The sequence below is a fragment of the Berghia stephanieae genome, chromosome 5 (genome assembly GCF_034508935.2).
Source record: "Berghia stephanieae isolate SIO BIC M18660-M18661 chromosome 5, UCSD_Bste_1.3, whole genome shotgun sequence".
NCBI classification, from domain to species: Eukaryota; Metazoa; Mollusca; class Gastropoda; order Nudibranchia; family Aeolidiidae; genus Berghia; species Berghia stephanieae.
Genome location: NC_088364.1, coordinates 8,608,729 through 8,635,263, shown reverse-complemented (window position 1 = coordinate 8,635,263; position 26,535 = coordinate 8,608,729). Strand labels below are relative to the sequence as shown.

At 35.5% G+C, this 26,535-nt stretch overlaps 2 protein-coding genes across 2 annotated transcripts; one reads left to right on the top strand and one right to left on the bottom strand.

The window, feature by feature from the left end:
* Positions 1-11: 11 nt before the first annotated feature.
* On the top strand, positions 12-13,237 carry LOC144972365 (alpha-2-macroglobulin receptor-associated protein-like). The gene is made up of 7 exons (XM_078913491.1): positions 12-355; positions 1,695-1,836; positions 3,145-3,294; positions 4,612-4,707; positions 6,018-6,262; positions 7,029-7,190; positions 8,808-13,237. Exons 1-7 carry the CDS (start codon positions 158-160, stop codon positions 8,871-8,873), a joined length of 1,059 nt encoding a protein of 352 aa, XP_078769617.1. The 5' UTR covers positions 12-157; the 3' UTR covers positions 8,874-13,237.
* Positions 13,238-19,952: 6,715 nt separating this feature from the next.
* On the bottom strand, positions 19,953-26,402 carry LOC144972367 (uncharacterized). The gene is made up of 5 exons (XM_078913494.1): positions 26,041-26,402; positions 25,224-25,421; positions 22,795-23,036; positions 21,903-22,085; positions 19,953-21,185 (listed from the first exon to the last, which is right to left on the bottom strand). The coding sequence occupies exons 1-5, from the start codon at positions 26,390-26,392 to the stop codon at positions 21,150-21,152; spliced, it is 1,011 nt and encodes a 336-aa protein (XP_078769620.1). The 5' UTR covers positions 26,393-26,402; the 3' UTR covers positions 19,953-21,149.
* Positions 26,403-26,535: the final 133 nt, after the last annotated feature.

Here is a 26,535-nt window from a genome sequence, read left to right as displayed (position 1 = left end):
GCGTCATTTCCAGAGTAATTAGGGGGCGTGACTGCAATAATTTTTCAACAATTATTCTCAACTTTGTTGAGAAAAGATTTATCTCCATCCTCTATCGGGGCTAGTTTAGAAACGCGTTCCTTTTTAATCTTTTAAAAACACTCGTCTGCATTAAATAATGGAATTTCTTAAGTCGAAAAGTGCAGTCTTTTGCTCAATATTGGTTTTGATTTTGTATTTATCAAAATGTGGTAATGGCAACAAATACTCTAAAAAAGTGAATACAAAATACAATGAGGATTTCTCCCAACTGGAAAATGAAGATGCCCCTTTCAGAATGAAGAAAGTGAACTTGCTTTGGGTCAAGGCTAAGAAGGTTCGTAGTAAATCTCTTAAATTTAAATTTAAAAGAAAGTTACACTGTTTTCACTCTATCATAGAAGTAGTGTGGTCAGTGACGACATCGCCCCTGTTTTGAGTTTAATACGCCCCCACTACAGTCGTTTGGCATAAAACAATATAAATTTAAGATGCAATCATTTATTTTTATTATATTTGAGCTAAGCTTTAGGAGTAAAATATTGTGTAAGTGATTTTCAACATTGAAATTATATATTTTATGGAGACATAAATCCTCATGACTGACGTACTACCTTATGGGCTCATTGTTGTAATGGAAATCTCAAAAAATGACGCAAAATATTGTCCATTACAACAATGCTAAACTAGGTCCATAAGTCAGACCTGCATTTATGTATACGTCGTTCATGACCATAATATCATATATGAGTATGAGCATAAAAAGTATGAAAAATAAATTAGAAAATAAATAAAGGTAAAAGCAATGATAAAAGTAAATCTAAACATTCCTCATACTAACATTAACCCTATTACACATGTGGCATTGTCTCTTTACCATCGAGGAACACACCATCATTACAAGCCTTTATTTTTGTTTTCCTGTGTGTGGTCGGGCTTTTTCTGACCCCTCTTTCACTCAGCGCTTACTGAGCAGCTTTGCTGAATCTGTCAGAAAGTACTTTACGATAGGCTATCATTGACACTACCCTGCAGAAAAACATTGGGATGATCTTCAACCCTTGAACTCTGAGTGTATTTTTGATGTCCTTGAAATTTTCAGGCCAGTGTTTTTTTTATTTCATGCATAATATGAATTATCAATTTTTATCACTTATCTTTTCAAAATGTATGTTCGAGATATTTTTCACTTGAAGCCAATATCAAATTCAAGTTAACAAATTATTTTTTTTTAAATCAAAACATTGCTAACTGTAATATTCCGTTTTCTCTTATTATAATCAGCACTATATAGATAGTACCTGGAACTTGATACTGACACATTAAATAAATAAACATATGACCAAAGAACTACGGTTAATATTACAATATAAAGGGAAGCTACTGTGATGACCCTGCAGAAGGGCTCCCCAAATTTATAACTAGCGAAAAACTTTTCTTCAATTCCAAATTGTTTTATATGTGAAAAGGAGGTTTTCATTCAAAATATCTTCTACTTGTCTTACATTAGTCGACCAGAAGATACCGATTTGTTTATGTTATTGTTTCAGGCAAATCTCTCTGAGGAGTTGATTTGTTGTCTTTATTTATACCTTATTTATTCTTAGTTTATTACCTAAGGAAAAAAATAAAATTGTGAGTTGCCGATTTGTAACGTATTTTTATTCTCTTTTCAGTTCCTTTCAGGACAAAAGTTAGCAGACTTGTACGCAGATTTGAAGGTTCATGATAAAGAGGAGGCGACGTTGAAAAAGCTCAAAGCTGCCAGTGCCGATAAGGATGGGAAAAAGGCAGCACAAGTCCTAGAAAGCTATAAATGTATGTGTAAAAGTTGGTTTGATGTTCCCTTGTTCCTAAATTTGCTTGTCAAACAAATGTTTCATCATGACCCACTGTGTGTGTCAGTCTGGTTTTTTATAAGAAGGAAACAGATGTCAAAATAGTGACATTTTTTTCAGAAATATGAAATAAGAAACAAAAAACTGGTTCCAAATTCATTGGAAATGTAGAACCACTATTCAGGAGGACTGAATACATACATTGTGTCATTGATTTTCAGGTTTCAGAGTGACGGTATCTTATTTTCTTGCCTAAATTAATGCTGGTCGTCAATAAAGATAATCCTTTGGATTGGACACTAGTCTATTGCTAAGAACTTTCCACCAGATCTAACAGATCCAGCTACCCAATCACTGCTGGGTGGACAGGGGGGCTTAGAAAAAATCTCGACTGCACCCGGGATCGACCTCAGTCCATTTGCGTGTGAAGCGAGTGCTCTACCAACTGAGCTATCGGGGCCCCCAATGATGGTGTAGTTATTTGAAATTCAAGATTTTATTTTTTAAAATTAATTTTTTATGTTTGAACAATTTTGGCAACAGCTCTGTTGGTAGAGCACTCGCTTCACATGAAAAGGACTGAGATCGATCTTGGGTGCAGTCGAGAATTTTTTTGACCACCCTGTCTACCCAGCAGTGATTGGGTAGCTGGATCTGTAAGATATGGCAGAAGGTACTTTGTGATAGGCTAACTTCCTATCCAAAGGATAACAAGTAATTGCTGTTTTCGGGTGCATGCTGTGGAAACTTGGGATAATCTGTGTCTCCGTGGACCAATGGCTCGGGACTTTTAAAAAAAAAATCTTTGGGAGTGCCAGCATTAGATGATGGTCCTAAATGCAGCTTAACAGGCTGAGCATTTGACTTGTGTGTAAATAGGTTGGTTTGGAATCCTGACTGGTAAAATCTTTTAATTTCGAGGTTTGGGAGTGAAGGGGGGGGGGGGGAGGAGTTAGGGAACACCTGTGGGTAGCCTGGAAGTTGTGTGCTGTTCTAAAAGAAAGTTCGAGTGGTAACGTTCCACAAAAGGATCAAGAAGAAAGAGAGAGAGAGAGAGAGAGAGATGTCAGCCAGCAGTGTCAGGTAGTTGGATATGTTAAATATAGTGGAAAGCACGAGTGTCCTATCCAAAGGGTAGAAAGTATTGTTCTATCTGATTAATACAACAGTAATGAAAATAGACTCAAACTCCATAAGCCGTACAGCTATGAAGGAGTACAACAACTTTGCTCATGTTACAATATTTAGAAATTTTGGGGTCTTTTTTTGTTTTCTTTCTCTTTTTCAGATATAATTGAGTACTATGGGCTGGACGATTTCTACCGAGAAAACCTGGAAAATGAAATTCCCATGACAGATGATGAAACCAAAAGCGTCCAATTCCAGGATTCCAAGCTACAATCCATGTGGAGACGGGCAGAGAAATCAGGATTTTCAGGTGACTGGTGTTATTATTTATTTAGGTGCAATAGACCAGCATCCTATCTAAAGGGTAGTGAGCAATTGCTAGTGTCCGTTTCATGCTATAGAACCTGGGATAAACTCTGGATTTTCAGGTGACTGGTGTTATTATTTATTTAGGTGCAATAGACTAGCATCCTATCTAAAGGGTAGTGAGCAATTGCTAGGGTCCGTTTCATGCTATAGAACCTGGGATAAACTCTGACTCCATGGGCCTCATGACTCAAAAGGACTCCTTTCAATATTTATTTAGGAGGTCTCGATAGCATGAAAATGAAATTCCCATGACAGATGATGAAACCAAAAGCGTCCAATTCCAGGATTCCAAGCTACAATCCATGTGGAGACGGGCAGAGAAATCAGGATTTTCAGGTGACTGGTGTTATTATTTATTTAGGTACAATAGACTAGCAATATATATTTAGGAGGTCCGGATAGCATAGCATACATTCCGAATCTTACGAATTTTTCGTAATTTTACTAATTTTAGACAAATTTCATGGCCAAATAGGAAATTTTATAGAAAATTACGAATTTTTAATTCTTAGTAATACTTAAATGATAATAATAATAATAATAATAATAATAATAATAATAATAATAATAATAATAATAATAATAATAATAATAATAATAATAATAATAATATTGTGGTTGTTCATACAGAATTTCAGAAATTACGAATTTCCTTGTCAAATTACTAAAATTTGACATTAAAATTACTAAATTTGAAGTTTTCAATTTGGCAAGTCTGGCATAGTTGATAGAGTACTCACTTCACATGCAAAGTAAAGGGACTGAGATCGATTTTGGATTCGGTCAAGTTTGTTTTCTGACCTCCCCTTGTCCACCTATCCACCTAGCAGTGATTGGGTAGCTGGGTTGGTTAGATTTAACAGAAAGTACTTTGCAATAGACTAGCATCCTATCCAAACCTTTAGAAATCACTGAGAACTTTTTTACATTCATCCATATGCAGCCCTACCTACTTGGAATTGGAAAAATTCTTAGTTTTCAGGGGTAGTAACAACATAGTAGACATGATAACTACCCTTAGAAATTATCAATTTGTGTTTTACATTACATGAATGCTTTAAAATCCTTTATATACTATATCTGACAACAAAATTTCGTTTTCGAGAAGTTTATTGAATTAAAAATCTTTACATATAATTGTCAATTTAGGCCCAAAAATTCGTATTTCTTCGGAATATTTGTAAAATATATTTTTGACAATCTTGTGAATCAAGTGTATCCTTTATGTTGAATGTTTTGTTTTGTTTTGTTTTTGCAGATGACGATCTGAAGACATTGAAGGAGGAGTTTTGGCACCAGCAGATGAAACTGAATGAGTTTGATTTCATGAGGAGAGAATTAAGAGCAGATGAACGTGAGTTGCTTTACTGAAACTTCCTACTAACTGCCCTTTATTCGTTATAAAATATCATCTTTCAACTAAAAACACAACACATGACATTTGACTTCATAGTCGTGTGATCTAAACACACATGAAGCGTGTTATTACAGAAGCCGGACTGTTTTTGTTTAATACTAACGAAAGAGTGAAAATGGAAAGGCTTCGTATGTTCTGTTTTGTTCCCATACGAAGCCTCTCCATTTTCACTCTTTCGTTAGTATTTTACGATCACCGGCTTCAGGCAGCCCTTACCGTTTTCTACTGTTTTTGTTTGTTTTTTTTTCCTTAAAAATCACCTCTTTCATACTTATATGGTAAGAGTAGGATGCCCCATGTAGCTTGAGTTTGGGAAAATTATGGGATGGGTAACTTGTCTGACTTGTCAACTTTGGATTAAAAAAAGAAAACAAAAAAAATTCCCTTTATTCATCTCACAGGGTAAATTTGTCTCTAGGGTTTATTCCAAGGGAAGGCTGGAATAACCCAGGCGTCAGCCGCAGTGCAGCACCACAAATTGAGCTAAGGCGAGGTGACTTGCTCAAGGCCACCGATTGCAGTGGTGGGTGATTGAACTCGGTTCCTTTCGGGTACAAAGAAAAAGACTGTATCGCTGAGCCACGCTGTCCCTCTTTATTTACAGAGTTTCTAGATCACTGCTGAATTTTCACCTTAATGTTATCGTTCATGTCAAAATCTTCATGAGTGAAGGTGGACATTAAAGGAAGATTCAGATTCGGATCAAAGGAAATATTGATAGCCCAGTTGGTAGAGCACTTGCTTTACATGCAAAGGAACTAAGGTCAATACTGGGTGAAGACAAAAATGGTGGTTAGGTAGTTGGGTCTGTTAGATCTGGTGGAAAGTATTTTAGGATAAACAAATGTCCTATCCAAAACGTAGCAAGCAATTGCTATTGTCAATTTCACGCTATAGAAATTGGGATAAACTCCCGTTCCATGGGCCTAATGACTCTGAAGGACAGCAACTTGTCCTCATTTATCATCTATATAAATCTATCCATATAAAAATCTTTGTAAAATATTCAATTCCTCATGTATCGTCTGTATAAATCTGTCCATATATGAATCTTTGTAAAATATTCAATTCCTCATTTATCATCTATATAAATCTATCCATATAAAAATCTTTGTAAAATATTCAATTCCTCATGTATCGTCTGTATAAATCTATTCATATATGAATCTTTGTAAAATATTCAATTCCTCATTTATCATCTATATAAATCTATTCATATATGAATCTTTGTAAAATATTCAATTCAGATCCAGATGAAAACACCATTGATTTGGAAGAGCTCAAAGTGAACATGTCACCCGAAGAGAAAATGGAGAAGATGCACAACTTGAAGAAGCACAACAAGAACATCAAAGAAGGCTACATGAGACTGGAACACTTGGCCTCAACTCTGCCCAGGACAGAACCTGATTTCAAAGACTACAGAGTGCAGAAACTGTGGGCTTTGGCAAAGAAAACGAACTGGTCCGATACAGAGATTGACGCTTTCAAGGTAGGTTAGAGGTTAGAGGTTTAGAATTAAAAAAAGAAATAAGGCAAATTTTATCTATGATCAATAATTTAGTAGAATTTTTGTGGTCCTTAAGAGATTTCATCATTATCATAATCAGCAACATCATCGTCATTATCATCGTCATCATTATTATCATTATTATTATTATTATTATTATCGTCGTCGTCGTCGTCATCATCATCATCATTATTATTATTATTATTATTACTATTATTATTATTATTATTATTATTATTATTATTATTATTATTATTATTATTATTATTATTATTATTATTATTATTATTATTAGAGGTATTATTATTATTATTATTATTATTATTGTTATTATTATTATTATTATTATTATTATTATTATTATTATTAGTAGTAGTAGTAGTAGTAGTATTATTATTATTATTAGAGTTATTATTATTATTATTATTATTATTATTATTATTATTAGAGTTATTAATATTATTATGTGAATTATTATTATTATTATTATTATTATTATTATTATTATTATTATTATTATTATTATTGTTATTATTATTACTATTATTATTATTATTATTGTTATTATTGTTATTATTATTATTATTATTATTATTATTATTATTATTATTATTATTATTATTATTATTATTATTATTATTATTACTATTAGTATTATTATTAATATTATTATTATTATTATTATTATTATTATTATTATTAATATTAATATTATTATTATTATTATTATCATCATTATGCTTTTCAGGAAGAGCTAAAACACTTCGAACACCGACTGTCAAAGCAGGACTATTACCTGGAACAGCTGGAGTTGACTCGAGAAGCCCTGAAGCCTCAGATGAAGGAAGGGGACAGCTACCCAGAAAAACTGATTGAGCTCAAGGAAAAGACAGATCAAGTGAAACAAAAGGTAGGCTACTCCCCGTGCTCAAAGTTAATCTGTGACATTTTTTTTTTTAACTCTTTAGTTGCTAAACAATCTGGCGCTAATTTTTCATAGATGCTAAGCATTTTGACAAAAATCAGTTTTGAGTTGTTCCGCAAGGCTTACTTTTAATAAAATAGATGTTGCTTTGATTTTGTTTTTTTGTATGCATGCTTATTATGTATCATGTAGTGTCATGATTTTTGATTTTGTTGTTTTTAAACATTTTAAATTTTTATTATGTAAAGCGCCACAGAGCACGATTAACGTGGATGTTTAGGCGCTATATAAATTCATTATTTACTATTACTATTTACTAAAATGGGTTGTGTCAATAAAAATGCAACAGCAAGATAAATACAAGACCCACATTCATGAAACTGACATTGATAGCAGTTGATAGTTTTGTGTCACTGCAATCAAATATTCAATTTAGGTCATGTAACCATGGTAGCCGTCTAGGAAACAGCTAATTAATATGCAAATTTGCTATGTAACTACATTTTTACCCATAATTCCAGCCAAAATGAAAATAAACATTATTTCAAGGCTGGATATTATTGACAATTGTATGTAAAAGTTGTGGTGTTTCTGTTTATTTTGTTTGTGTTACGTACAAACTAAATTTGTTGAAAAATGTGCAAAATCATGTAGAGAAAAGAAAAGACTTCAAGAGGAAAGTACAATATCATTTATCTGTCCTAATGTAATCAATTTACAAGGTTGCCAATTTTCTGTTTATTTTATGGAATTCAGTATATTATACAATGGTGATGGTTTTTCCGCGGAAATCCGTGATTTTTGAGTCGGAGGAGGAATTTCCTCTTTATTAAAAAGTTATATTTCCCTCAATCAAATGTACTGGCAGTGAGATATTTGATGTGTGGTGGAACAAATCGATGCAGTTTCCCACTCTCTAGAAGTTAGCTAGAGTATCAATGATAGTTTATCATCTCAATTGCTCTAAAAATGAGTGTGTGTGTGTGTGCGTGTGGGGGGGGGGGGGGGGGGGGGGGTGAATGCTGTAAAAATAAAGGGTTCTTAAAGGCAATCATTCAAAATTTTCCTCCCTTTTCAGTTTTTGGCACCATCAGCACTGATTATAAACCCTCAGTACATTTTCCAATCCCCTGCTAAACAGAAAAAAGATTAGTGCCTAAATGGAGTTCAGCAGTCAGAAAGAAGGGTTTAGTTAATGTGTTTGCGTAAAAGTTCCGTAAAATTTTTGCCTCTTGAATTGACAACCCTGAATTTAGTTTTGCCTTTTCTCAAAGATGTGTGATTACACAGTGTGACCAGGGGCAGTGTGGTTCAGGGGTACTGTCTTTGCTTTGTACCCAAAAGGTACCGAGTTCGATCACCCGCCGCTGTGCTGTGTGGCCTTGAGCAAGTCACCTCGCCTTAACTTAATTTGTGGCACCGCACTGCGGCTGATGCCTGGGTTATTCCAGTTTTCCCTTGGAATAGACCCTAGAGACAAATTTCACCTATGGGATGAATAAAGGGATTTTTATTTATTTATTTATTTAATTATCTATTTATTTATTTATTTACTTATATATGTTATTTTTTAATGTTTTCTCACAATTTTATTTGATCCAGGTGAAGAAGCTTCACTCACACATGAAAACCAGACTGGAGAAAGCTTTAAGACACACAGAGTTGTGATGGGACGTTTGAGAGGACGGAATGTTAACGGAGTCAACACATTCTATGTTATACAAGAGAGTATTGACGAGATGAACAATGTTACAGTATTATTATAACTCTTATAAGTCTTTTTGGTTTTTCAACTATTATTTGGTTGTGCTATTTAATTATGGATGTGTTGGGACCATAATATATGATTTTAGATATGAAGGAAATTGTTTTTGAAGATATTTGCCAAAGAATTTTATTTGTTATTCAAGGTTTCCGTCTGAATACAAATGCTGCCAGTGCAATTTTTGTTTTTTTTTTGTCTGTTAAGGGTTGGTGGAATTTCCGTTAAGGCAAAGAGAACATGGGCCTCTCAGGCCAATGGGTATAACATCAGTCTAAATCTTCACCAATTCTTCCACCCAGCCATATTGTTAGTTTTCCAAGGGACTTTGTGTTCTTGGTCTGGATTGAGAGTATTTGGTTTTACACAGATTTTGTCTTTGTCGCAGTCTTTTGTTGAAGGGAAATAGTCAATTTGAAAATTATTTTTTTTGAGAGATGATATTTTTTTAAATTGTAAATTATCCCACCATTGTGTGTTATGTATTTGTTATAAATAACAAAGTGAAATTGAATGTAAGCTTCAATTTAATGTACAAAAACAGATAGAATTGATGTTTCAGGTTTCCCCTTTATCAACAAAACAGGATGAATGAAACACGACAGACGAATGAGATAATGTGGTAGTGGCGTAGTTAACAAGCTTACATTCAATTTCACATTGTTATTTATTTCTTCAGTCTTCGAGCAGTACCATTTACATTTTATGCATTTGTTAGGCTTTTGATATAGTGTGTATTTTGTAACTATTTGAGTGTATCCCTTTAGAAGGTAACCCTGAGGCTGTGTCTGTCGGAGACATTCAAGTCGTCTCATACCAGACACATGAATTGATTGCTCTTGGATTTATTTCTGCTCTCCGTGTGAATTTATCGTTTGTCTCACTTTATACTTAGGTGCTTGTTTGGTAGGTCAAGATCTTTGGACTCTTCCATTATCACCCTTACTATGACTGACAGAGATGCCAAATCTCTTGTTTTTCCAGGGGGTTTCACACCTCTGTTCAAACCTCAACAGCTTTTCATGTCTCTAAGTCTAAGAAGACAGCTACTGACATAAGGTTCTTCTTAAGACAAATGATATAATTGGAATCAATACGAGACAGGCCCAATACACTTACAAAGGAAAAGGGGGAGAATAAAGAGAGATGATTTTGTTTGTTCGTTTAACAATTTTACAAGGTTCGTTGTTGGTGAAATGTGATACTCCTCTCAGTTTCATGTTACTTTTTTTTTTTTTCAAATTTCAATTGCATTTCTGACCTAAGAAAATACTGATAATCTTTTAAAACAAACAAACCATCCTTTTTACTGGTGCTGATATGACGGACAATCACTTGAAATTCAAAAGACCTGTGTATAAACAAATGATATTTACAGAGTGTGTAAAGTGTTCATTGTAACGTTTCCATCCTAATTTGCTTTGATCATAGTATAAGTTTTGGTGCTCTATCATCATTATTATTATCATAACCCTTCAGCAGACATTTGAATCGTCTGCAGTGCAGGGTATTTTGTCTCAATTTAGTGACTGTTGAAAGTGAACACGGCCAAACCATAAGGCTGGTGTCTGGAATTTGAATCTCTTCAGGGTGTTTGGTCTAACAATTTGGCTTACGACAATCTCTGGAATATTGGACAAGGAAGAATATAGTCAATTATTATTGTTACCATTGTCTACAATTTTATCGTTTCTCTTCCAATAAAACAATCAATCATCTCAGTGTTCTATGAAGCAATTTAAGTGTAGCTAATATATGCAAAAATAGATTTATAGAAATTTTGTATCTATTTAGATCTGCCTCAGCATTACAATCTCAATCACTCATTAAAACATTTTTTATATCTTCCTTTTCTTTTTTTTTTGGGGTGTTTAAACACCTGAAAAATTCTTCTTTTATTATAATACTCTGATATTGAAACATCATTCCATAGAATTATATTATATAATGCTTTGCCTTTTATCATGGGCATTTTTGTAGATCTGTTTGATGAGTTTATGTGAAGAAGTGCTTTGTGTGTATGTATGTGTCTGTCTGTGTGTATGTTAGTTTAAATGTTACAGTGGTTTAGTTTTTTTTAGTCTGTTTTTGTTGTTGTGTTTTGGGGGGGAGGGGTTTGCGTGGTTTTTTTCTCTTTCCAGACTTTCTATGTAATGTGACTTTGTTACTTGATATATAATTCAAAGTGCCTTAACTTTTGTACCAACCAAAGATTATTTTCAATGTGTTCTATTTCTAAAATTCATTCATTTGTGTTCCTCGCAAACTTGAAAAAAAAATGTTTTACCTCCCATGGTGGATGGACAGTTCACTATTATTGCTATGTCTTCTATCCCCATTTATCTGGTTTTCCCTTTCCACATTGCTCTCTTCTTTATTCTGGAAAGGCATTGCTTAGTTTTTTTCCTGGCCCTGGGAGGGATCCTTAGCTGATAGGGAGGCAGTTGGATTTGTAGTTCCATTTTTTTTTTTTTTTTGAGAGATTACGCCTTGGAATCATCTATCTGTAATATTCTATTATAGTTTTAAGCTTTGAATATATTGTGCTTTGTAAAAATTTGAGTGATTCTTTCGAAGAGAGATCTTTTGCTTTTGCCTGGTACCGTCTAAACATTCACATTGATAGATTCCTCATGCAATTTTCTGTTCTATATTTGACACAGTCCCCTTTCGTCTTACATTTTTTTTTTTTTTTTTGGCGCTTCAGCTCTGCAACATATTATATCCTATCACCTTTCTTTTTTAACTGGTGCTGAAATAATAATAATGATAATAATGAAATTTATTTATATTGCGCCCACTCCTCTATACAATAAAGCTCTAGGCACATAACAATAACTTCAATCCATTCAAATTTCTCTCTCTCTCTCTCTCTCTCTCTCTCTCTCTCTCTCTCTCTCTCTCTCTCTCTCTCTCTCTCTCTCTCTCTCTCTCTCTCTCTCTCTCTCTCTCTCTCTCTCTCTTTCTAAATGCCCTAAATGTGGAAACAAAGCACTTTGCTGCCCATTATATTTAAATTGGATGAAGGGACCGATTGTTTTATAATTGTAAGAGTCAGTTTAAAATCTGGTCCCGTATCTGCCTTGGGTGTTCACAAAGTCTGGGTACACGTAGCACTTCACTATCTATTTTTATTTATTCATCATGCTAATATAGATTGTGAAATGCCTAGGCGACGGTATCTTATGATGCTGTGGCATAAGGGTATATATAAGCTGTATAGATTTGGAGATTTGGCTGAAAGATAATTTTCTTCATTAACGTGTTGTTAGAATACAATTCATTTCCATCCCAATTATATCAATTCCACGTTGCTGTCTGTCTTTGTGAGATTACTTGGTTTTGTCCTGACCCCGGTTGGAGTTCTTGGTTGAGAGGGAAACAGTCAAATGAATAGTTACTGTTTTGGGAGATAATATTTTTTGGCTAGGGCTCTTGGTCAGTACTGACCCCAGGCGCTAGCACCTAATCTAGAATTAACTAGCGTAAATGTGTTGAAAGGGCCGTAAAACCCTTAAAAAGAATTTTAGAAGCAAAGAAGAAGAAAATAATACAAATTCTTAAGACACAAAGCAGCAAAATGTTCGTTTTTTGCTTTCAATTGACTGTTCGTTATCTGGTTCATCTCGACATCATACCAGACAGGGATGGTAGGTCACATAATATTAGTCCTGCCTGTAACATCTTAGATGAGGCCGCATTTTGTTGTTGTTTTTGTTTTATTCGTTTGTTTTGTTTTTAAAATTTATTTTTGATCTTGTGTTGTTTTTTTTAAAAATGTTTTTTTAGTTTCCAGGTTCATTGAAAGTCGACTGGAAATTGTGAAATATTTGTGTAATGATGTAACTCATGAGAATTTATTTTTGTCATATTTATCATTCTATGTGTTTATTCTGATTGATGTGTATTTTGTTGCATATGATATTACAACAATGCCATACTATGGAAAGACACGTATTTAAAGTTTTGGCCATAAAACTCGTCCTTCAAATATCAATGGATTAAAACGAGCTTCATCTTGGCAACAAAAAAAAACAACAAAAAAACAAACAAAAAATTTTTAAATCAAACCTGGGACTTTGCGCTAAGTTTCAGGTTTGAAGGAGTTTTTTTTGTTGTTGCCAAGTTGAGAGTCATTTATATCAGTCGTTGTTTGAAGGACGAGTTTTCTGGCCAAAACTTTAAATACACGTTTTGTTTTTGATTGTCAGAGTAGGTACGGCAGAATAAATGATGGCCACAATAATAAAAGCATTTCTATCAATGACAAGGGTATTTATTTCAACTTTATTTAAACATTTGAAATGGGGGGTCTGATAGCTCATATGGTAGAGCTCTTGCCTCTTAACTCACTCAACCCTAAAACCGACTATATCCGTAGTTTACCCGTTACTTTTTACCCCATGCCTATTTGTTACATCTTATTCTGAGACAAATTATAGTCTTATGTAGTATCAAAGCTAATGTTATTTAGATTTTGTATGTTAACGGTAGTTGAATAAAACTATCTATGTAGGTACATGCTCATTTTTAATACATTTTTTCCAGTTTTGAAAAGTAGCAAAAATCTCTAGGATTGAGTGAGTTAAGCAAAAGAATCAGTTTTGTATGTGAAGCAAGTCCTTTACCAACTGAGCTATCAAGATCCCCCCCCCCTTTCTTCCATGTTACTTTCAGTGTTTGTATTGTTTTTAACCAGGCCTTGACTGGGATCATTCGCCTTGAGGGAAACATGCATGTGTCTTCTTCTATCCACCTATATTTCTGTCATTGTCCTGGAGTGAAAATTTACCTCCCATTGTGAGCAGGAGGTCACTTGCTGGGTCTTTTATCCCATTATATCTGTTTTTCAAGTTGTTTTTTTTTGGAATGGGATTGGTTGGTTTTATCCTGGACCTTGCTGGAGTCTTTAGCTGAGAGGGAAACAGTAGAATCACTGTCTCATTTGTTTCCTTTTTGCTGGCGTTGAAATGACCTAAATGTGATGCAAGCAAGTGAAAAGTTTGCCTTCCCAAAGAATGGCTTAGGTGGTTTGCCAAAGGAGAAACATACATCTAACTTCTGTCCACCCTTTATACGTTCTTATTTGGGGGGGGGGGGGGGGGTCCGTCTTTGTTATGGGAGGAAATTTTGTTTTTATCCGAGCACTGCCTTCTAGAGCATTTATATAGCACAATATCTACTAAACGTGTTCAAAGCGCTTTACAACGGTTCCCAAGACAACAGTAACACTTGACATGACAGTAAGACGAATTATGATGCCTGGTAGGGCAATATTACATTTTTTTCCCGATAGAGACAATGCTGTTGACGGATAAGTATTCATTTTATACCTGAGTACGTGAGAGAATGTGAGAAAAGAGCCTTTTCCAAGGGCTGAATATTGGGCCAAATGCGAGTATCATTCCACTATACCACATAGCCTGGGATTCATTTGCAAAGATACAGATACCGTTAGATTGAGTAGCTGGGTCTGTTGTACCTGTCGAAAAGAGCTTTGCAATATACTAGCATCCTATCCAAAGGGGAGCAAGCAATCACTATCCAATTAACGTCACAGAAACCAGGATATCGTGTGGCTTTAATGGAGTTTTAATTAATTCGCTCTTTTATTTATATATTTATTTATTTATCCTATTTTCTTTTGTTTTAACATATTTTTTTAGCTTCGTTCATTTTCAAGGGATATAATCCATTTCAATGTGGCTAAAAAGGGGCACGTAACCTATCAAACGAGCATTTATTACGGAGTCAAATCAAGAGAAGTAATCCATTAAATAAGACGTGTGTCTTTAAAGAATTAGTAATGACTCGGTTGTATCCCTTGAATCAGAGCGCCTTAATATTGCCTCGCTGGATGTGATGATCCTCATAAAAAAAAAAAACATAAAAAAAAAACAAAAAAACTCAAAGAGTTATAATGACTAAATCATCATAAACATCATTGTCAGCACCATCACCATCGCCGGTATCATCATTAGTTTCATAATGAACAAAAAGAAAATAGCGAATGGAAAAAAAAAAAGAAGCGAATCAAATCGAGTTCACTCATTCATGGGAAACAACCCATGCACAAGAAACCGGTATATTGTATTAATTGGATTACTTCCCTTATATTAAAAATAATAAAAAGTAGGGACATGCGTGTAGTTAAATAAATTAATAAATTAAAGCAAATAAATAAATAAATAAAGGAATAAATTAATGAATTTAAAAAAACAAACAAATTAATTAGCTAATCAATTAAGTGATTAAATAATCTATGCACACAATAGTGTATAAATCTACTTGGTGTAGCCGTGTCTCGTTTTATAACAAAATCAAACGTTGATCATTGACCGTAAAGATTCTTAAATCAATTTCCACCCCTTCCTCCTCCCCCACTCGCCTTCCGTGTCTTCCCTGGGCAAGTCATTGTTCACTGGTATCCCAATTTGCCTTAAAAGTGAATTAAAAAAAAACAAAACAAAAAACAAACAAAACTTTAAAAAAACACAACAAAACTTGAGCTTTTATATATCGCATTATACGTGCTCAAAGCGCTTTACAAAGGGTCCCCGACCAACAGCAACAACGTAACATTTAGAACGAGACATGACGCCTCCTCTCAATCTTGTATTAATGTCGGAATGAATTTGATAATGGAAATTGACTTTGAAGTTAAAAGAGTTGGGAAACTGAAGGTTTGATTTGAAAGTTTAAGAAACATAACTGTAAATTCTAATTCATTTGAGCTCATTTTTTTACATTTTTTTACGAATAGGTTAAATATTGTGAGACTATGCGGTCTAGTGGTATGACACTCACCTCTGAGTGGCGCATAATCGAGTCCTTGGGAAAGGATCTTTACTCACCTTTTCTTACCGTACTATCACTCTGATATAAAACGAGTGCCTGGCAGTTAACAGCGTTGCTTTAGTCCAAACATAAATGTAATTTTGCTTTAACAGGTTTCATGCCTCATCCTGCATGTTAAGTGTTGCTGTTGGCTGGGGACCCCTTGTAGGGCGTTTTGAGCATGTTTAATGGATATTTGCGCTACACAAATGCTATAGTTAATAACATTTATATTCAACTGTAAACATCTAGTTCACCTCGACATAATACTAATACCGTTTTGAGACAATTGGTCACATTTACATATTTTTGTTCGCTTAAAATTGGGGTTCAGTGGTTAATAAATTCAAGCAAGTACCTAGTCAAGTAGATCTAGCTCTATTCTGCAGTCGTTTTTTCTTCTTCTGGTCCATTTGTGCGGCTATGATGTGGTCTAGTGGTAAGGCATTCGCTTTCGGATCAGAAGGTCCTGGGTTCGAGCTTTGCTTGGCGCATAGTTGAGTCCTTGGAAAAGGCTCCTTACTCACTCACTGTACTCAGGTGTAAAATGATACCTGGTCGTTAACAGCATTGTCTCTTTCCGTCATAATTGTAATATCACTCTAACAGTTGTCACGTCCTACATTATGTTAAATGTTGCTGTTGTCCTGGGACCTCTTGTAAAGCGCTTTGAGCATGTTTAGTGGATATTGCGTTTTTTACATGTTCTTTTTTTTTTTTTTTTGGGGGGGGGGGGGTTCACCTAGTAGCAATCTAAAGCACCTGAGAAGAAAAATAAAGGAGAATTGGGTCTGGTTAAAATAGGGAGTTGAAGTCGATTCCACAAGCTCAACCCCAGTGCAATGAGAAGATAAAATTACTTTAAACCGAAAGAAGCTAAACCGAAAAATACCTTAAACCGCAAAGAATTTAAGAAATTGTACGAGTTTCTTCATTATCTTTGTACTAATTCTTACGATGAACCGAAATACTTCTAAGAAGGACTTTCTTTAAACCGAAACAACTTGAGAGCACCTTCCTTTTTTCTCTCTCTATTTTTCTTCAAAAAGTCGGGAAGGTGGCCACACGTAATAATGCCCGGCGATATTAAACAAAGAGCGTAAGTATAAGATGAGGGTGATGGGTGGGGTGGGGGGTAGGCAAACACTTCAATTACTGCACTTGGGCTTGGTCAACACCAACACCACAATCGCACAGACTGGAAAAGGAAGACAGCGGGTGACTGGCAGGCGAAAAATGAGGAAAGAGGGGGAGTTGGGGTGTAGAATCACGAAAGCGAGATGTTCTCGCTCGTGTGTTGATGCTTTGGAACTTTTCAACACGACAATAAGGAGGAGGGTGGTAGACGACTTACCATTGACATACCATTTCATTTCCACTTTGTTTAAATGTGTGTGTGAGGGGGGGGGGGGGGGGGTGAGGTTCTATGTAATTAGGCCTTTGAACCTCATGGCAATTCAACAAAAGAGAGACGTGTAGTAGACAGCTTAGCATTGACACGCCTTTTCATTTCCATTTCACTTCATCTCTGAGTAGCTGCGCATCATTCATTATCAATTATCGCACAAGAACTTTCGATCTTGTTTTAGCTTTGCATTTTACTAAAAGATGTCTAAAAGAAAGCACTGTGCTTACACGTTTCAGTTTAAAATCAAAATACTATGTAAGTCGATGAAAAAAAAGTTGATCAAGACGGAGATATGTAGAATACACGGCATCCCAAACTCAACTCTTTCAACAGTTTTGAATTGAAAACAAAAACCCCCAAAAATATTTTTAAAACACAAAAAAAAAAAAAAAAAAAAAAAAAAAAAAAAAAATTAATGGTAACGAAGACTGCATTTATTCACCTCCATTTAACGAGAAACCCATGATACGATTAAATGAGCAAATTCCTTAAATAGTTACTACCCTTGAAAAACATTGCAAAACGGGAACTTGCTTTGAACCAAAATGTCTTTAAACCGAAATGGTTTAGAAGGTCCCCAAAATTTCGGTTTTAAAGTAATTCTACTGTAATTCAAGTCTTGGGGATCCTGATAGCTCAGTTGGTACAGCAGTCTCTTCACACGCAAAGGGACCAAGATCGATCCTGGGTGCGGTCAAGATTATTTCCCTGTCGACCCAGCAGTGAATGGGTAGCTGTGTCTTGTTCCACTTGGCGGAAAGTACTGCGATAGACTAGCGTCCTATCAAAAAGATAGCAAGCCATGGCTATTGTCCGTTTCACGCGATAGAATATTTTTAGAAACTGATCAAATCCGGCTCCATGAGCCCAATGGCTCAGGACTACTTTTAAGTCTCAACCAGATGCAATAACAAGATCCCACTAAGAGTAGAGGAATAGACTCAAATGTTTACAAAATGTAATATTTAAGTCAGAAACAACAAAAACTATGACAGTATAATATAGCAATGGAATGATTTACCAGGGGAAAAAAATCATTTCCCAAAACCAATACTATGTGGTCTAGTGGTATGACTATGACACTCGCTTTCGGATCGGAAGGTCCTGGGTTCGAGCCTCGATCGACGCATAGTTGAGTCCTTGGAAAAGACTATTTACTCACATACTCTCACCGTACTAAGGTGTAAAACGAGTACCTGGCCGTTAACAGTGTTGTCTTAGTCCGAAAAATTGTAATATCGCCTAACAGGCGGCATGCCCCGTCCTACATGTTAAATGTTGCTGTTTACCTTTGAGCACATTTAGTGGATATTGCGCTATATAAAAGCTCAATTTTTTAACTACACATTTGACTGTTTCCCTGTCAGCCAAGGCCAGGATAAAACCAAGTAATCCCATTCCAGTACAAAGACGTTTGTTTTTGTGTAAGGGTTTTTACCGCATTTGCAACACACTGAGGTCATTTCAACACCAGTAAAAAGGAAGGAAGAAAATGGGGGAGTGAAATATTTCGAGAATTACATTTGAAAGAACAAGAAAAGGTAAGACAAAGGGGAATGATACAAATAGGTTTGTCCTGGCCCTGGCTGGGAGGAAAACAGTCGATCATTTAGTTATAGTTTTGGAAAATATTTTTTCTTGTAAATCATCATCTTTCTGTAATGCGATTTCAAACTGAGAACACTGATAGTGATAGTGTGCTCTTGGAATCTACATCACATCTGTGATGTGATGTAGATTCCAAGATCACACTATCAGTGTTCTCAGTTTGAAATCGCATTACAGTCCATAACAGAAAGATGTTTTACAAGAAAAAATATTTTCCAAAACTAATAACAATCGACTGTTTTCCTCCTGGACAAACCCAAGCAATCTCATTCCAAGACAAAGACAGAAAGCAAGTTGTAAAACAGCTATATAATGAGTTAGAAGACACAGTGTGTGACCTCCTTGCAAGACGAGGATGGAAAATAAAGAGCAGAAGACACAGCAGCAGTATGAGTGAGTGTCCTCTCCAACGGCCATGGTAGATCAAAAGACTCAAACAATTAATAATATCTCAATCCCGGATGAAGTAGTAGAGTCCACCGAGCAATTATTGGGTACCTGCATCTGCTAGATCTGGTGGAAAGTACTTTGTGATAGACTAGCATACTATCCAAAGGGTAGCAAGCAATCATACTACAGAAACTAGGATAAACTCAATCCAGCCCCATGGGCCTAATGGCTCTGAAGAGCTGAAGGACACTTTTCACTTTAACCAACTCAAAACTAAATATGTGATCCATCACCACAAACTGGTATTATCAAGTCGTAATAACCGGATAAATAAATCTCCAGTATAAAGTAACAAAAATAAAAAATTATAAATTTAAAACTGACCGACATAATACCATTTAAAAATGATTCGTCACATAACACAGGCCTGCCTACTTGAAATATGAAAAATCTGTAGTTTTCAGGGGTAATAAATAACACAGTTGACATTATATTATAACTGTCTTTAAAATTCACCAACCTGTCCAATGATAAGTGAAAATAATTCTTTTAATTTCTTTATAGGCTAGCAGCTCTGGCACCAGAAATTCGTTTACATGAGGTTTTATTGAATTAAAAATCTTTCAGTTTCAGAATGGAGGTGAAAATTCGTTGTTCTACGGAATTTTTGTAGTCCTAGGCAGGTCTGCATATCACCATCACTGTTAAAATATCAACAAACAAACAAACAAACAACCAATCATCTCTTTACTCATTTTGTTTTATTGAATTGATGCATGCCACTCCTGTACACCCAATCTTACCACAAGCGGTAAAACGGGACAGGAAGTGAAAAAAAAAAATGAAAAAAAAAAAAAATCAACTCCCGAGTGGGAGTGAGTAAATCTAAAAAGAAAATGCAGGACAATTCAGACTCGGGAGAGACTCATTTTACCATGAATGAGATCTCAAGTCCTAGTGACACAATTCAGTTTAAAAAACATTTTTTTTCCGCTAAAACCATTCCCTCGATCTCTCTAGAGATCTGACACCCTCGAAAAATTTCACGAATAGAAAAGCCGTCAGGACGTGTCGTCGTCATCATCATCATCATCATTGATTCAATCAAGTCAAGTTTTTATTTTATTTAAACGGAGGGACATCAGTCGTGTTCTATCGCAGCCATCATTACCAAAGCTACTCGTATCCATTATTTTAAAAATAATGATCATTAAAAAAAAAAAATTTAATAAAATCTAAAAAAAAAAAACAAAAACAAAACATAACAAAAAAAAAGTAGCAATTTTGGTGAATGTGGTTTGAATTTTTTTTTTTTTAATAAAAAAAAAAAATCGTAACAGCTAACAATCAATAAGGAGTGTGGAGGGGAGAGGAGGAGTGATTTCATTCACTCTTAGAAAATGAAATTTTAAAAAAGTATGTTTCAAATATTATCACCTAAGCGGCGTCTCACATAATGAAAAAACAAAAACAAAAAACAAAAGAACAAACCCTCAGGTGCAACCTGGAAATACTTGCCATCTTTTAACTTGCTTTATTTTTAAAAATTCTTCCTCTCTTCGCATTATCTTTAAAAAAAAAATGTTCAAAATGTTGCACCACTGATCTATTTATATCCTGGTCATTATCATATTATACAATACAATCACAATATCTACGTCGAAGATGAGGTGTGAAAATCAATCAAAGTCCATCCACCGTCATTTTGACTTTAAAAACTTTTAAATCTATAAGATTTTTGTTTTGTTTTGGGGTTGTTTTTTCTTAAATGTCATTTACAATCAATGTCAATATCTTCATTTCCATCACAATAGAACCAATACAGATTGAATATGGAACAAATCAGAAAGAGGCAGGGAGTAAAGAAAAGGACATGAAAGGGGGGTGAGGGGGGGAAGAGAGAAAATAATCATAATATTTGCTGTTTGAAAGAAGCACATCAAATCTCCGTCTGTTGACTCCACGACTGCCATCTCTGTAAAAAGAAGGGGGGAAAAAAATAAATCAACAAATGGAGAAAATGAATTTCTTCAAATATTTTTATAAATCATCAGATCATTAAAACAATGGTTAAAATAAAATGCAGTTTGGACAAAGCCATTTTCATAATCCATACTTGCTCTCTTCCTCTCAACCTGGCTCAAATTCCTATTTGTGGAAAACTGCTACAAAACAGACTATCAGGTTAGCATTTTAATCGTGTAATCATCACTAAACCTGAGTATTTCTATAGCGCAATATATACACTAAACATGCTCAAGAGGTTTTACAAGGGGTCTTTAACCAAGAGCAACACATAACGAGACACGACAGCCATTACATCTTTTTATTCCAAAGACAACTCTGTCAACGGCCGGGTTCTCATTTTACACCCAAGTACTGTGAGAGAATGTGAGTAAAGAGTCTTTTTCAAGGACTCGACTATGCATCACCCTGAGCAGGACTTGAACCCAGGACCTTCCGATCTGAAGGTGAGTGACATACTAAAAGACCAAATAGCCGCACAATGATTTTTAAAAATCAAAATTCAGGAAAAAACACAATTTAAAAAAAATGTTGCCAGGAATTTTAAAGACCTCTTAAAAAGTGGGAAAATCCCAAAGGGTAAAAAAAAAAAGGAGTTGGTAGCTCTGCTTTTGTTTTCAAATGACCTAATCCTAATCAAATCCTAAATAAAGGAAGACGCACTCACCTCATTGTCATTTTGGTCGTTTGGAACTTGTGGCATTCCTCCAGCTCCTCCCCCTCCTCCTCCCGAGTTCCAAATGGCTGCAGCGCCATAGGAATCACCGGCACCACCCTTGGGTTGTTGAGGGAACATGGGACCCATCATGTAAGAAGGTCCATTGGTGTACGGAGGCATCATGTTTGGAATCTTGAGAAAAGAAAAACACAGAAAAATCCCAATGTGTAAACAACAACAACAACAACAACAACAATAATAATAATAATAATAATAATAATAATAATAATAATAATAATAATAATAATAATAATAATGATAATGATAATGATAATGATAATAATAATAATAATAATAATAATAATAATAATAACAATAATAATAATAATAATAATAATAATAATAATAATAATAATAATAATAATAATAATCATCATCATCATATACTGCGCCTCTTCCACATAAATATGTGACTCTTCCATATAAATAACTCTAGGCACCTTTTAAATGACAATTCACTAATCTAAACAAGAAAAGATATAATGAATACAGTTTTCTACATTGAAATGGGTTTTAATGTTTGTCTTAGGCTTAGAGGTGGCTTTGATGTTGCATTCACTTAAGAAATTGGAAGAGAGTTTATGGGCAAAATTATATATTTTTTTAAGACCTGTCAGAAAACTGAAAAAGACCCTTTTTTTGGTAACAGCTAAAAGAAACTATGAACAAAAATGAATATAACAGCTTTAAAAAATAACAAAATAACAAACACAGAATGTTTCGGGTATCAAAACCCTTCTTCAGCCAAAAAAACACACAAAAAACACCAAAAACATTTTAAAAATCACTTACAATTCAAACGGTAGAGAATGGTTTAGAAAATGGGGAAATTGTTACTTACATGTCTCTTGCTGTGATCGCCATCGCCACCAACCATCATCCCCATCGGCCCCTTGAAGTGATGGGGTGTGGCAGTCGTCTGCAGACCGTACTCTGGCAGACCGTCCACCTCAGCCTCTTTGCCTTGAGGGTAGACCATGTGACTGCCGCCGACAACGGACGATGTGATGACGGACGAAGGCATGGCGGCTGCTGTCATGACAGGAGATCCGCCATTCGGCCATTCTGGGTTGGTGTTGAACTCTGGGATAGAGGGTAACATAAAGTCTTCACGTTAAAAACAGGGGAAATAAGCATTAAGTCGAACAATGTTACTCCATATGATTGCAGACGGCAAATGAAGCAGTAATGAGTATAACATCTCATGGAGAAAAAAAACAACTGATGTCAAAGTAACAATGAATATTTTTTCCAATATTAACTGCTTTATTTACTTCCTACAATACTGGAAAAGTCATTAAAAATAAATTTTTAAAAATATATATAAATTCCATATATTCATCCCATCAGTGATGATAATGGCAATTTGTCAAAAAGGAGGAAAATGTATCGGCCCATCGGGCAAACTCAATCATAATGCAAAATTACATATAATATCATAGTTACATAACATTAAATATAATATACTTCTTTTGTAAAAATATATAATGAACAGTCCTTTTCCAAAAATAATGTTTTTGTTTTTTAGGGTTTTACGGCACTTGCAACACATTTAGGTCATATCAGCGCCAGTAAAAAGGAAGAAAATGGGATAGTAAAAAGTTCTAGAATTACAATTAAAGCACACAAGAAAAGGTATGACAAAGGGGAATTGGTTCAAAGAAGAAACAGGTGTAGATTCCAAGAGCACACTATCAAAGTACAGTAGAACTCGGAAATAGCGAGTTCGACGGGTCCACTCCTGGTTACTCGCTATTTCCGAGTTCTCGCTATTCCCGAGTTGCCAGGAAAGGTCACTCGGCCGTACAAAAAGATGGAAAGACAATGTGTGTGTGTGTGTGTGTGTGTGCAAATGACTGTGTGTGGATAAAGTGGGGTGGGGGCGGGGTTGAACACGGCCTTCGTTAAGTACGTAATGATGGCCACTGGTTGAAGTTGATCCACCCCTAAAATCCATCCCTTCCATTTCCATCAAGATTTCGTGTATATGTATGTGTGTGTGTGTGCGTTCGAGTGTTTGCATGCACTAGGCATGTTTGATGAGGCAAGCAAGCGCATCACTCAATCACTGACCGACTGAAATGATGGTTCCACGCTCCCCTCTCTCGCTGATCATGTCGTTCGTTAACGAATGCTACTCGCTGACCGATGCTGCTAAGTGAGGCATGTTGACATGTTGGCTGCCAGTGGCTACCTCGCGCGTCGTGTGGCACCACATTGGGTGAATAATTGACCCCCACCCCCCAATAAACACACACGCACACAAACACCCAACCCCCACCTAAATTTATTTCGCTTACTATATACTAGGGGGCCTACTACCATAGAGAATACAGGTAATATTATTCGTAACGAAAAATAAGAAAAGGAAAGAAGCTTGGCTAAAATATTTAAATCGCCCTTGTCTATTGCTTTACTTCGTTCGATGTCCTAGGCTGGGGCAGGAAATGCTCGTTATTTCCGAGTTGACCTCTTTTTCATACTCGCGCTACTTTCATGCTAATTTTATTGACTCAAATAAGAGAAAAAAACGGGGATTTAGATTTTACTCGCTATTTCCGAGTTCTCGCTATTTCCGAGTACGTTACTTTCATGTTCTACTGTACTTAGTTTGAGATCACTAAAAGTCTCATCCAGACACAAGCACAAGTCCCCACTAAGAGGAATACACTCAAATGTTTTACAAATCATATATTATAAAAAGAAAACATAATAGAGTGCATAACAGAGAGATGATTTACAAGGAAAAAAATATCATCTCCCAAAACTAACTACACATTTGACTGTTTCCCTCTCAGCAAGGGCCAGGACAAAACCAAGTAATCCCATTCCAAGACAAAAACAGAAAGCAAGTTGGAAAAAAGATATAGGGGGATAGAAGACGCAGTAAGTACCTCCCTGCCCACTATGGGAGGCCAGGAACCCCACGCAGTTCCAAAAATAATTAACTGATTGATGACCAGGTCAACAGGACCTGGAATCAGTCCTTCCCTACTATTATGAAAAACTTCATGAGCATCTCTAAGTCATTAAAATTTATTGAAAATGAAAGTTATGCCAGACTAAATGATTTTAAGGATTATTAAATCTTTAATCCTAAAAATTACGAATTTTAACAAAATGTTCCACTAGGCAGGTCTGGTTCCATGACTCGGGTAAGGAAATTGAAAAACAAAACCACTAAATCTGCACCATCCAAAAATTATGAACATTTCTTATTAAATAAGAAGATAAAAAGTTAAGAATAAAACCAACAAACCATGCCTATACCTGATGTATTGTTGAAGTTCCAGAGGTTTCCATAGGAGCCTGAATTACCAGGTGGTCCCCCGCCAGGACGAACAGAGACTCTCTTCCTTTCTCCTCCTATGGGCTGGATCTGTTTGGCCTGCTGTTGCTGGTCTGTGGGAGGGGTCCGGTTGGACAGAGGAGATCCCACTCGACCAGGAGGACCAATAGGGCCCGGATCTGTGGAAACAACGAAGCAAAATATGAATAAAATATAAATCATTTTCACCAGGAACTTGACTTTATAGACTATTTCTATTTCAAGGTAGGACAGATAAACCAGCTTTAGCGGCACTGAATTTTCACTAAGAAAAAAGGCAAAAGGGGATCAATTTCAGATTTAAATTCAAGGAGGAAAAAGCTAATCAAAGTCAATAATTTCATATTTGCAAAAAGACAAATTTAAAAAAAAAAAAAAAAAAAAAAAAATTTAATATAAAAATTCCCCCGAAAATATTTCACACTACAAAAAAATAATCCAGTAATAAACAAAAATGAATATTAGTTTTAAAAAAAGAACAAAATACCATATACGGTACATTTCGGGCTTAAAACCCTTCTTTAGCAAACTTTCCAAGATATTTCTTTAACATAGAAGAGCTACAAAATTTCTCTCTCGTCAATCTGGAAGTTAGTAATGTATTTATGTCTTTATTGTTTTGTTTTTTTTTCTTTTGGCTGAAGAAGGCTTTTTGAGCCCGAAACGTTCCGTATTTGGTATTTTGCTCTCTTTTATATTCACTTTTGTTTATTGACCTAAATATTTCACACTACCAAAAAAATACTCCGAAAGACTTACTCATGACACTGTCTGGTTGAGCCCCTGGAGCACTGTTGGGTCTTCCACCAGTCATACCAGAGAGAGGTGATGGGTTACGCTGACTGTTGCCACCCATGAAACTAGCAGGCGCCACCGAGTTACTTCCAGCAGGCGACAAACCAGGGTTGCCCATCATGCCTTGGTGGGGTGGGGAGTTGTGGGACTGCGAACTCTGACCTCCGACCCCTGCATTCATGCTGGAGGACAAGCGATGATTGACAGGCATCTGAGGCGGGCTGTTCCCACTCCCCAAGTTTCCTCCTGCTGACGGCATCCTGGCTTGCTGGAGCAGGAACTGCATGCTGGGGTTCATTTCTCCAGGTTGCATCATGGGTGGAAGAGAAACTGCAAAAGAAAAAGGTATACATCATCGCATTCATCTGTGGTGTTCAATCATCCTATTTTGTTGATAAAGGGGAAACCCGAAACGTTCATTTGATCTGTTTTTGTAATTAAATTGAAGCTTACATTCAA

Excerpts from the sequence above, each read along its gene's own strand:
- LOC144972365 (XM_078913491.1), top strand. The coding sequence starts at position 158 with ATGGAATTTCTTAAGTCGAAAAGTGCAGTCTTTTGCTCAATATTGGTT. Across the intron at positions 356-1,694 it reads TTTGGGTCAAGGCTAAGAAG|TTCCTTTCAGGACAAAAGTT; the intron begins GTTCGTAGTAAA and ends TTCTCTTTTCAG. Across the intron at positions 6,263-7,028 it reads CAGAGATTGACGCTTTCAAG|GAAGAGCTAAAACACTTCGA; the intron begins GTAGGTTAGAGG and ends TATGCTTTTCAG.
- LOC144972367 (XM_078913494.1), bottom strand. The coding sequence starts at position 26,392 with ATGATGCAACCTGGAGAAATGAACCCCAGCATGCAGTTCCTGCTCCAG. Across the intron at positions 23,037-25,223 it reads GAACTTCAACAATACATCAG|AGTTCAACACCAACCCAGAA; the intron begins GTATAGGCATGG and ends CCTCTATCCCAG. Across the intron at positions 21,186-21,902 it reads ACGACCAAAATGACAATGAG|AGATGGCAGTCGTGGAGTCA; the intron begins GTGAGTGCGTCT and ends TTCTTTTTACAG.